General features: G+C 32.8%; 2 protein-coding genes across 2 annotated transcripts; both read left to right on the plus strand.

The window, feature by feature from the left end:
• Positions 1–303: 303 nt before the first annotated feature.
• On the plus strand, positions 304–2,104 carry LOC132731383 (glycoprotein 3-alpha-L-fucosyltransferase A-like; the record flags this gene model as incomplete). The annotated part of the gene is made up of 1 exon (XM_060717559.1): positions 304–2,104. A coding segment is annotated over one exon (1,080 nt), but the record flags the coding sequence as incomplete, so codon positions are not given.
• Positions 2,105–4,472: 2,368 nt separating this feature from the next.
• LOC132731384 (uncharacterized) lies at positions 4,473–9,356 on the plus strand. Its single transcript, XM_060717560.1, has 2 exons — positions 4,473–5,538; positions 8,310–9,356. The coding sequence occupies exons 1-2, from the start codon at positions 4,751–4,753 to the stop codon at positions 9,226–9,228; spliced, it is 1,707 nt and encodes a 568-aa protein (XP_060573543.1). The 5' UTR covers positions 4,473–4,750; the 3' UTR covers positions 9,229–9,356.
• Positions 9,357–12,605: the final 3,249 nt, after the last annotated feature.

Consider the following 12,605-nt stretch of genomic DNA (forward strand, 5'->3'; position numbering starts at 1 on the left):
CAACAAAACCCCTTTTTAAAACCGATAGGCCAATTATTTCTGTTAGAATATAAGAATTAATCGTCGTTTTGATAAAGACACTTTCCTTATTGGACGTTTGGTTGAGATTTACCGGTATATGTGCGGTGCCCCACTGACTGTTTCGGTTTGGCGCAATCTGTCGTGTGGGATTCACTGTACAGTTTGTAAATATATTTTCGTTTGCAATGTATCCTAAAAAGAGGACATGTATAAAATACGTTTGGTCTTTCAGAAGCTTCACAGATCTTTGATTGTTTTCTGATATATATATTTTTATTGCAGGAGCCAGTTCAAGATCCGTTTCCAATGTATACAGTAATGGAGACGTCAAACATTTCCTTTTCTGAAATAGAACAGTCTGCAAAACTAAAAAACTATACGCAGTATGTAATTAACTGGTATAATCCGCCACCATTCCTGAGAATCAGAAGAGAGGCAATAAATTGTGGGTTTGAAAAATGTAAATACAAGAACTGTATAATGACTTTTAGCCGAAAATTTAGTGCTGTAGCTCACGCTGTTTTGTTTGATGGCAGATGGGTTTCCGAAAAAGTTGGCTTCGTTCGACCTCCGGGTCAAGTTTGGATATTTGCTGCACACGAAACCCCACTAATCTTTGAATATATCGGAAAATGGTGGACACAGCCACAATGGCGGTATGGATTTAACTGGACCATGACATATGACAAAGATAATACAGATATATATCTCCCTTACGGAGAAATACGGAAATACCCGAACTACATTAATCGAGATTATGAAGCGCTTGCATTATCAAAGACACAAGGCGCTTTACTGATTAATTCACACTGTAATACATCTTCATATCGCGAAACTTTCGTGCTGAAATTAAGTAAGTATATACCTGTAACAGTACTTGGACAATGTGGGAAACCGTGGAACTGTGGTACACACTATATCCACGACAAATGCTTTGACCTTTTAAACACAACGTATAAATTTTTCTTAGCTTTTGAAAACGCGTTTTGCAACCAGTATTTCACGGAGAAAGTCTACGAGAACTTTAACTATGACATTATCCTCGTTGTAAGGGGTGGTAGAAACAACGAAACAATGTCTTTATTTCCGAAAGGAGCCGTAATATCAACAGATTCTTTCAAAAGTATTGACGAGTTGGGAAAATATTTAGCACAATTATCGAATTCAAAACGTGATTACGCCGATATACTGAGACGTAAGAGTCAGTATTATTCACCGGGTTACACGGAAGTGTATCAACGTGCCATGTGTGATCTTTGTGAACGTATGAACAATCAAGAAAAATATCATAAACATATTCCAGATATTGTACATTGGGCTTATCACAAACAACCGTGTGTGAATGCATCAGATCTACATTGAATAACAAATATTGGTATATTTTTGTTGATTTTGCCAAACATTTTTTGTTTGTTTTTGCTATATAGTTTGTTTGCTTTTATTTTGAGAAACAAGTACATGTATTGCTATATTTTTGTTGATTTTGCCATATATTTTTTGTTTGTTTTTGCTATATAGTTTGTTTGCTTTTATTTTGAGAAACAAGTACATGTATTGCTATATTTTTGTTGATTTTGCCATATATTTTTGTTTGTTTTTGCTATATAGTTTGTTTGCTTTTATTTTGATTTTTTTTGCTATATTTTGCTTATTATGGCTACACTACGTTATTGATAAAACTATATTGTTTATGCTTTTACATGATACTTTTATTTAAAGGCCCATTATGCCTCCGAAAAGAATAAATGTTTAAGGGCATATATAAACTAAATAATGTTTAAATAATGGTTTTAAAGCTGTAAGATAATTTTTTTTACGCTTGTATGAGAAGTAATTTGTCATAAATGTAGCAAAATGTAATCAAAGCAGCATATAAAATACTAAATAGCTATAACAGTTTTAATTGCAAAAAAGCAAAAGAAGCACAAGAATGTTCAGGCAATTGATCGATGAGTGACTTTTTATGGGGAAATAATAAAGTAAACTCCAAAAAACATAGAAATAAAAGCATTTATTAGGCATAATGGGCCTTTAGTTTTACAATAATGTTGTTATTACAGTCTTTCTTTTATAAACACATTTGAGCCGCGTCACGACAAAATCAACATAATTGGGTTTGCGACCAGCATGGATCCAGGCCAGCCTGCGCATCCACGCAGTCTGATCAGGATCCATGCTGTCTGCTATCAGTTACTCTACTTGTTATAAGGTTGGTAAGCGAACAGCGTGGATCCTGATCAGACTGCGCGGATGCGCAGGCTAGTTTCGATCCATGCTGGTCGCAAACCCATTACATTGGTTTTGTCGTGACGCGGCTTTATATCTTTTTGTTTGGTATACAGCTGGTTTTTCTTGCCAGTGGTCCTGCTTGTCTTGCCGTTGTAAGATTTTTTGTTACGGAGGAATGTTTTCATTGACCGTAGTCTTTGCTTGTTGGTCTTTGTTTTCTTGTTTGACTGTATTGTCTGACTGTTTAAAATGTAGTGTTTTTACATTCAAACTGTTATGACAATCCTGTAGATATAGATCTGAAATGTGTAATATATGTATATTTATCCATGATGTACATGTGTACATTAATGTGTGTATATTACACTGTTACATAATTCATTTGCTCGTTTATTTTTATGAATATAACGCTTGAATCAAATTTACTTGTTCTTTTTTTATAATGATTACATCGGACCAGAGACATAATTTATGTTATCTATGTCTCTGATCGGACCCAAAATATGCTTGTAAGCAAGCACAACGTATTAGAGTGTGTCGTCTGCTTTCTATTTGATAAAATATGAACAAATATAGCTATAGACACATGAAATAAAGGCTGAATGCATCTTTTCAGTTGGTCAGGTGTCGCGTAAATATCACACGACAATGTTACTAATCGTCGTTGTCTTATATGGCAAAAACCATCACGAAAACGATCCGAAAACAAACAAAAAAACAAACAAATAAATAAACAAACAAACATAAAACAAACATAAAGCAAAACAAAAGACAGAAAAGAAAATTTAAAATTTTTAATATGAAAAGGAAGTAGGACGATAAGATGCTTTTGTATGACCTTTTGACCTTTCACCTTCCTCGTTCCGTTCCGGTCCCATACTTCATCACAAGGTTGTGATACCTGCAAAACAGGTCCCGGTTTTTACAATATCTACCCCCCTTGCCAAAGTGGCTGTCATTTTAAGGGTCACTATTTTGTATGACAAAGAATGAAAAAGAAAACAAAACAAAACAAAAAAAAAAAACAAAAAAAACAAACAAAAAAAACAACAAACAATATAAACAGGTAGGAAACTAATATTAAAGCACCAATATATAAAAGATTTCAATTAGTTTTCATAAATATCATAAAATTATGAGAATTTTTTATCTTAAGCACGTGATAAGTTGTAAATAACCCTCAAAATGGCTACCAATAGAGGTAATAATTGCTATGTAAAAAGCTCCCAATATCTGTAGTTCTGAACATTGAATATTGTAAGAGTCTATGCCCGAGGGCGTTAAAGATGGTCGCATATTCAATTATCCTTAATGAGAAGATTCTATATAACACCGAGTCTAAGTTCTTCTTTATGTATCATTGTTTTCCTTTGCTCTTTAGGATTTACTTTTTGTAGACGGTGCCATTACCACGTAACATTTTGTTATCTGCGTGGGGCAGAAAAAACGAATACAAAAAGCAGCATAACCTTTTTCTTACATATTTTATTCTTTTCCATAAAAGATATCTGTTTCTAGGAGTGCAAAAAATCGCATCATATGAGGCTTAAGTTATATTTAGCTTGATTTGACATGCATGTTTCCCTACACGTCAAATCAAGATAAAATGTACTAAACATAAATGTCAAATCAAGCTAAGTATATATATGCGAACATAAGCTAAACAATCACGTCAAATCAAGCTGAATGCATACACGTAAAGATAATTTGATTTGAACACACAGGTCAAATCAAGCTAAATGCATACACGTAAAGATAATTTGAACACACACGTCAAATCAAGCTAAATATAAACATGCAAAGACATGTTAAACATACACTTTAAATCAAGCTAAAAATACAGTTTAAAATACACGTCAAAGCAAGCTAAATATATACATGTTTATTTAAGCCAAACATACATGTAAAATAATAAAGCCAACTTCACACCTCAAATCAACGTAAATATGTTTATCAACTCAAGCTAAACGTAAACATTAATTCAAGTTAAATGTTATATAGACGTAAATTACAAATTAAAACTGTTGAGTGATGTATTAACTTTGCCGCACTGCATGGGCATGACTTACTTTACTTAAAGATTATCATATAAATGTACGCGCGGATATTGGAAAGTTTTATTTAATGAAATTTCTACAAATCATAATAAAGGAACCCAACTGATCTTTTCAGTGTAACACCCGTAAAATTTCTATTAAATTATATGTGCATAAATTTGTGAAATATCTTTTGATCGATAGCCTGGGAATGTCCAAAAATAGTTTGTTAACGCCGCAATATATCTAATAATTTGTGTTTATAAGCAAGGGGACTACTTTTTTGTATTCATACACAAGTTCTTGTTTTTAACTTTATACATACAAAATTGATTTGTTTTGAACAACAACAAACAACGACATTATGGATTGAAATGAGGGAGGTGCAATTCAGTTTGCTTTAGAATTTGGACTTTATACAGCATTTGAAGAAGAAAGTGCAATTTTGAAAACTAAAAAAGAAAATGTCTGTTTTTATGCGAGTCCTTTTACAATTAAGTACTTACGCCAACAGAAGGTACATCACAATTTTTATGACCTATCTGTATGTACTGACGTTTGTTGTACTAATCAGTTCACATGTTAGACTCTCGCGAGATTACGTTCTAAAAGACAGTGGTATAAAAAACTATCTGAAAAGATCTTTAAATGAATATAGCGAACAAAACACCGATGCTAAGGATGCAGTTATTATAAATCATGAAGACGTTGGTCAGGACACTGACAATGAAATGTTTGGTAACAAATTACAAAACGATCAAAGCAGAGGTGATCCGTTTAGAGACAACAATAAACAGAAGCTTGTTCAAGAAGATAATAGCGTAAAAGTAGATCATGTGAAAGCTGAAGTTGACAATGAACTTAAGAAAGCTGAAAAGAAAGTCGAAAATATAAAAGACAATGCCAAACCTGTTGTGATAGTTAAGAACGTTAAAAAGAAACTGGACAATTTACAACCGGTAATAGAATATAAATCTAAGTATCCAAACGTGGAGGTGGTTAAAAACTTTGATTTTGATAACTCACCTGATGTCAAAGAAGGGCTCTTTCAAAATATAACCAAAGATGGAACGTTTTTACTCTTCTCGGCGTATCTTGACGTCATTTACGGACAACCATATATAAAAGTTCTAGCGATAAATGGTAACACTTACCTGCCGAAGTTTTATTGTGAAGTAACATATACAGGTGATGTGTCCGTGGTAACAACGAAAGGGAAGATTTGGATGCTTCCCGACCATCACGAGAAAATGTAAGTTACTTTAATATATCTAAAAATACCTTAGTGTGATGTGAGTATGTTGTAGATATTTGGTTCCCGTTATGGTCATGGACATAATTATCTTCATGCATATCAGACAGATGTTTCCAAATGCCGGAAATTTCATATGGTTTTTGGGAATGAGAGGTGAGTCGCGCTACAAAATGAAGTGATTATAGCTCATTTTATGAATAAATTGCTTTAAAATGGGTCATTTTGAAATTAATCTGTGTGCCTATAATGACGTAATTTCGCCGGATGAATGTAAATTCATGAACTACTGTAGATAAAACGACTATGGAAAGCCATGGCTGTCTGATATTGTTCTTTTTCAATTTATTTCACCATTTGGATAATATATAAGTTCACTTCGACTATATATGACTTGAAAACACCTTCTTATTTAACTGGAATCCATTATATTAATCCACAGTTACAATATATGAAACCATACCGTCAGTGAATGAAACCAAGATAGCAATATATAAGTTGATTTTCTCAATATATGATTCCAATTCTTCAATATATTGTACCAAAGTAGCCATGTATGAAACCAGATATTCTTATATGAAACCAAATTATCAATATATTAATTCATTTTTACAATATATGAAACCAACGTATCAATGTATGGAGCCGAAGTATCAATATATAAGTTGATTATCACAATATATGATACCAATTATTCAATATATGGAACCAAAGTAGCAATGCATGGAACCAGGTGTCCTAATATGAAACCGAATTATCAATATATTAAATCAATTTTACAATATATGAAACCAGTTTATCAATGTATGTAACCGAAGTAGCAATATATAAGTTGATTTTCACATTATATGATACCAGTTCTTCAATATATGATACCAAAGTAGCAATATATGGAACCAAAATGTCATTATATTGACGGGACTTTTTTAAAGGCTCTATTCTATCCTTGCACCGGCATTACAGTTTCGCGCCAATATTCCTTGTTGAACTGTCAAAAGACCAGCGTGCTTCACTGATTGCACATTTCTAAATAAGGAAATATTTGAATTTAACGTCACATTCACTTAAAATGGGCTGAGCAGGCAAAACTTATCGTTATATATATGTACGAGTTGTATGTCATATTTTGAGCTACTGAGTCGTACTGACCATTAACAAAAACATTTAAAAAATAAGTTCATCTCGACCTTTATATTTGATCAAAAATGGGCATGACCAGTAGGACACATCAACGTTAGTCTACTCACAAACTTTAGAAATAACCAGTCAAATAATAATTGATTTCATGAAAAAGTGTATGCATTGTAATAACAGAACGCAGTGACATGTTGACTTTAGGTTATTTTGGTTCCATATAATGAAAATTGCTATCATAGAATGAAGCATCAACTTATGTACTGCTAATTTGGTTCCATACATTAATGAAATGGTTTCATATATTGTAAAAATGAGATAATATATTGATAATTCGGTTTCATATCCGGACATCTGGTTCCATATGTGGCTACTTTGGTATCATATATTGAAGAATTGGTATCATATAATGTAATAACCAACTTATATATTTCTACTTTGGTTTCATAAATTGATACATTGGTTTTATATATTGAAAAATGAATTAATATATTGATAATTCGGTTTCATATAAGGACATCTGGTTCCATACATGGCTACCTTGGTACCATATATTGAAGAATTGGAATCATATATTGAGAAAATCAACTTATATATTGCTAACTCAGTTTCATTCACTGACGGTATGGTCTCATATATTGTAACTGTGGATTAATATAATGGATTCCGGTTAAATAAGAAGGTGTTTTCAATTCATATATAGTCGAATTGAACTTATATATTATCCAAATGGTTACACAAATTGAAAAAGAACAATATCAGACATCCATGGCTTTCCATAAACGACGATATTACATTTGTGGTAGATTAGGCACGAAAAAAGTAAACGGCAAGCGTACCTTCATTCGGGTAGCCCATGGGCGCAAAGTCGAAAAGCCTCGTTGCTGTCAATTACGGAATGCCGTTAGGGCCATCGCCTATGAATGTGTTGATCTAAAACGCGATAGTCGATAGTACGATGGTGAAAAAGCGAAATCACGAAACTACGATGGTGAAAACGCGAAAGCACGATGATGAAAACGCGATAGTACGATGATGAAATCGCGACAGTACGATACTACGATGATGAAAACGCGATAAACTATCGTGTTTTCACCATCGTACTGTCGCGTTTTCACCATCGTAGTTTCGTGATTTCGTGATGCAACACATGACATATAGTTCAGTATATAAAGGTTACAGTCTTCATGACTATAATGGTATTTACATACGGTAATTATGTTTAACATGATTACATTCTAGTGCCATTGGTTGTTTAACAATGGTAGGATAAGAAGACAAGTACGTCATCGCGCAACTACAAAATGCTCCCAATCAGACTGTTTTCCTTTTTTTACCTGTCGTTTTGAAGATATTTTTTATTCTAAGAAAGCGTTGGAATATCAAAACATAATGTAGTTCACCAAAGCTTGGCTTTAGTACTTGATATAATTTATAAAAAAAAAAAAACGTTTACAGTTCTATTCCCTGGTTTAAGCCTGAAAACCATATTCTACATTCTCGAGAGTCGAACCAGTCCGATTGGAAGCATTTTGCAGGTGCGCGATGACATAATGTAGCTACCATTATATAATCAAGACATACAATTAATATCCATGATTTAAAACACATTCGTTATACTTTTCTTTTCATTTCAGGTATAAAACTGTGTTCTTGTACTGTCCTTTACCAGACGACAATATTCCCCACCACGTGTCAATTATACCGATCAAAGAGCCGGTACGACTTCACCGGCTTCCGGTCATGTACCACCCAAAAGCGGTGCGTAATTTCACAGTATGTCTCTCACCGCTTTTCTTTAACTACAGTATTGAGTACGAGCTAGTCGAATGGTTTGAAATAAACAAACTTATAGGAGCAGACCTGTTCATTGTCTACAACTACTCAACTGTCGGACGGACGGATGAAATTTTGAAACATTACGAAAAAGAAGGATGGATTCAAATTATTCAATGGAAGCTGCCAACGTACTCGGACTTGCATTACGTGGGGCAGGTCGCCATGATGAATGAGTGCTTATTTAGAAATTATAGAGCTTCTAAATACCTGGTTAATATTGACATAGATGAGTTGATTATTCCGCGAAAAGGTAAAACGAAATGGAGCGAACTCATGGCGTCATTCCCGCAGAATTTCTGTGAGTACAGTGTCCGAAGCACGCTTATGCCATCCGAAAGCAAGGACGTTTTTGAAGGAAAACAGCGTGCAAGGGAGCTAAATCTTCATTTCCTATTGCGCATGTCAAGACGAGAGTACATTTTCGGTAAAACCGTGCGATCTAAATACATTGTAAACACGACATGTATTGATACGGTGGGCATCCATTATTGCTGGAAATATCGCAATGGTACAGCGGAAACGCAAAGGTATCACGTGTCACCACGTGAAGCGCTTACTTACCATTTCCGGAATGAACCGGTTGCAAAGAAAGGGAAAGAAGTAGAAGAGAAAGCCGTATATAAATACCATACTGAACTTATAAATAACGCCAAAGCAAGATGGGAAAAGATAAACAAAGAGAGACAACTCTTGAAAGACAAGGCTAAACACAAATGAATTTAAAAATATTTTGTGCTATATGTATTATTTGTAGTCTAACTTGGATTTGTTTGCTTGTAACATGTCTATTGAGCCCACTGAATACATATTTTGATGTCTTTTTAAATAAACACACGTAAGAACATGCCAACGCTCCTAATTTCAGTACGGAATCCTGTTTCCGCCATTGGCCTTTCGAAACGTATCATCTAAGCTAAAAGAGTACCTTAGACGTTGTAGAAGGTGACAAAAGTACACCTGATGGTCCTGTATGTATCTTATTTCGAAAACAAGCACTTATGTGTTATTAACATCTAAGCACAAAAAGCTAGTGCCCTTTTCCAACGCTATAACACTTTCGCTTTATTTAAAACGTTGGAACTATAATTGATACCTTTTAATTTGGCCACTTTGTCTGTGATTGCAATACATTGTATATAAAATTTTATCATAATTAGAATTTACATGCTGCATTTGTTTAGAAAATAGTTTCAACTTTGCGCATATTATGTCCGGCCAGCCAAGTATATTTATGTAATATCTCATCATTTTGCTATCGGATTAAAAGCAGCACTCTAGCTAGGCGAATATCGCTTTTTCCGCCGATTTCCCGATTTCTTGATCGTGTATAAATCGTTGTGAACAGATGTATTAGATGTTGTAAAATGCATTTCGGTGGACGAAAAAAGCGAGACTTTAGCATTTTATAATCTAAGCGTCTTGTCCGGTATATACCGGAATACGGTTTTTAGTCTGACTTTATGGTGCTCATGTTTAGGATACGATTTGTATGTGACACCATTGTATATAAACGTTGTTAGAATACACAATTTTAACATACCATTGTGCTATTATAGGTGACATATTTCTTTGTACGTGACACCATTAAAAGTGATAAGTCGTGTCACAAACGTGACTGATACTGTTGAGTGTGATGACATCATTATTATAAGTGACATTTTTTGTATGTGACACCATTTAAAGTGATAAAATCGTGTCATAAACGTGAATGATACTGTTGAGTGTGACATCGTTGTCCATCACACTGGTTTTGTAAATTGATATCATAGCATGGTATCTCGAAGATTAGCTCGTATATTTGGTAAAAAATGTATTTTTGTTTAAACTTTGGTTTTAAATATTCTACATAAACGATGATAAAAAATAAGCATAAAATAACCATCCATCTTCTATTGAAACTACTATGCAAAATTAATGACTTAGTCAAACATCATCGTTTCTGTACATCTAAAGAGTTGGAGTCAAAGATGTGACAAAAAAGAGGCATAACAAAGAATAAAAAAGTAACCCAAATCATCTTATACACTAACAGACAAGATAAACAACAACAAACATTTAAATTTTTGAAAAACTTGGTTAAAATAGTAAAAAAAGAAGACATAGCAAAACAAAGTACAAAGAAAACAACCTTACATGTTATTAAACAAGATAAACATTTAAATGTTGGAAAACCTTTGTTAAAATTGTAAACAAAAAAGAAACACAACAAAGAAAAAAACATGATATAAATATAGATAAAAATAAACAAGGATGGTAAACATTTAAATTTTTGAAAAACTGTTAAAATAGTAAAAAAAATAGACATAACAAAGAAAAAACAAACAAACATGATATAATACAAGATATACAAAATAAACAACGATATCATTTAAATTTTTGAAAAGAAAATGTTAAAAGAGTAAAAAAGAGACACAACAAAGAAAAAGAAGACCAACATGATATAGAACAAATTAAACAAGATGAATAACGACAAACATTTAATTTTTTTTGAAAAAAAAAGTGTAAGTAGAAAAGAAACACAACAAAAATAAAAAAAATGATATAATAAAATATAAACAAGATAAACAAAGATAAACACTTAAATTTCTGAAAAACTAGGTAAAAATGGTAAAAAAGAGACATAACAAAGAAAAAACCTACATGATTAATACAAGATAAAAAACGATAAACATTTAAATTTTTGAAAAAAACTTTTGTTAATTATAAAAAACCTACATTACAACACTAAAAGCACATTTTGAATGCACCATCCATTTCATTATAATTATAAAACCAGCTTAAATACCTTTTAAAAGTTGCGAATTAATCAAAATTTCATTACAAAAGTCAAATGTAATATGTTTGTAGGCGTTTTGTAGTTTATTTGCACATTAACTGTTATTTTTATCGCCTATAAATCTTAATATTAAAACAATCTATAGTTCAAAACATAGTTTTACGTTATATTGACATTTCGTTGCGTTGCGTATACAGTATAACGCAAAAAACTATGAAAAATAATGGAGCATTTTATTTGGTAAAATGTCTTTTCATTGTTAAATCATTTACATGATTAAACTTGGTTAAAATGTCAATGAAACCTTTAAAAATTTATAACGTGTGTAAATAGTAGGCAATTTCCTTGTACCTTTCAACGTTATTTGAGCATCAACGTCGTATTTTTGTCACAATTAAATATTTTTAAGCGTTTGTTACACATCACAGTTTATAATTCATATGTTTGATATTTAATGATTTTGCAATAAAATCTGCCTGCCTGAATATATCATATTTCTTCTTACAAAACAGGGCTGACTCATTTTTAAGACGTGTTAGGATAAAAAGAAGAGAAGAGACATTTTTTTCGGCAGTCATACCCCCGTCTTAAACCCATCCCTCCCACTCTCAAAGAAAAAAGGACAAAAAAAAAACGCCACCTCCAACAACAACAACAAAAACCACAACAAAACAACAACAAAAACAACAACAACACAAATAACAACAACAACAAAACTACAACAAAAATAACCAACCAAACATAAACAACAACAAAAAAAAAACATACAAAAATCAACAACAAATTTGAATACAGATTGGGACCAGGTCCTATGCCGAGTACTACAATATGCTACATGAGTCTCTAGTGGCAGGCAGACGAAAGTCATCCATGTTTTTTCGCTCGACTAAGTGGTAACTTTGATTATCGTACTTTCGCCTGACGCGGAGCGAAAGTACAACAAAGTCGTCACTTTGCCGTTGTTTTTTTTTGTCGTGTTATCGAATGGCGCCCCACGGAGCGAAAATACAACATGGAACAAATAAGCCAGCATACTATTTTAACTTGTTTATTTTAAGCTGGTCTGGTAAGTACGGAGCTGTGATACTGTCAAACCTGTGTTTAAGACCTACCCCGAATAAAGATCACCCAGTTATTTGACAACCCTTCATTAATAAAAAAAATACAATCGAGTAAACTCCAAATAAAGACAACTTGTCTGTAAAGGACATGTACGGTTTTTCCCTTGGATGGCCTTTATCCACAGGTTAACTGTCTATATAATGGCTAGGCTATATTTAGAACTCAATATTTGACGTCATTAACATTTTAAAATATC

Source organism: Ruditapes philippinarum, unplaced genomic scaffold (genome assembly GCF_026571515.1).
Source record: "Ruditapes philippinarum isolate M1 unplaced genomic scaffold, ASM2657151v2 ctg15476_1_1_1_1, whole genome shotgun sequence".
In the NCBI taxonomy this organism is placed as follows: Eukaryota; Metazoa; Mollusca; class Bivalvia; order Venerida; family Veneridae; genus Ruditapes; species Ruditapes philippinarum.

What these genes read in the sequence shown, in the direction of transcription:
- LOC132731384 (XM_060717560.1), top strand. Translation starts at nt 4,751, where the DNA reads ATGTCTGTTTTTATGCGAGTCCTTTTACAATTAAGTACTTACGCCAAC. An exon ending in CCCGACCATCACGAGAAAAT is followed by an intron (nt 5,539 to 8,309) that starts GTAAGTTACTTT and finishes TTTTCATTTCAG; the next exon opens with GTATAAAACTGTGTTCTTGT.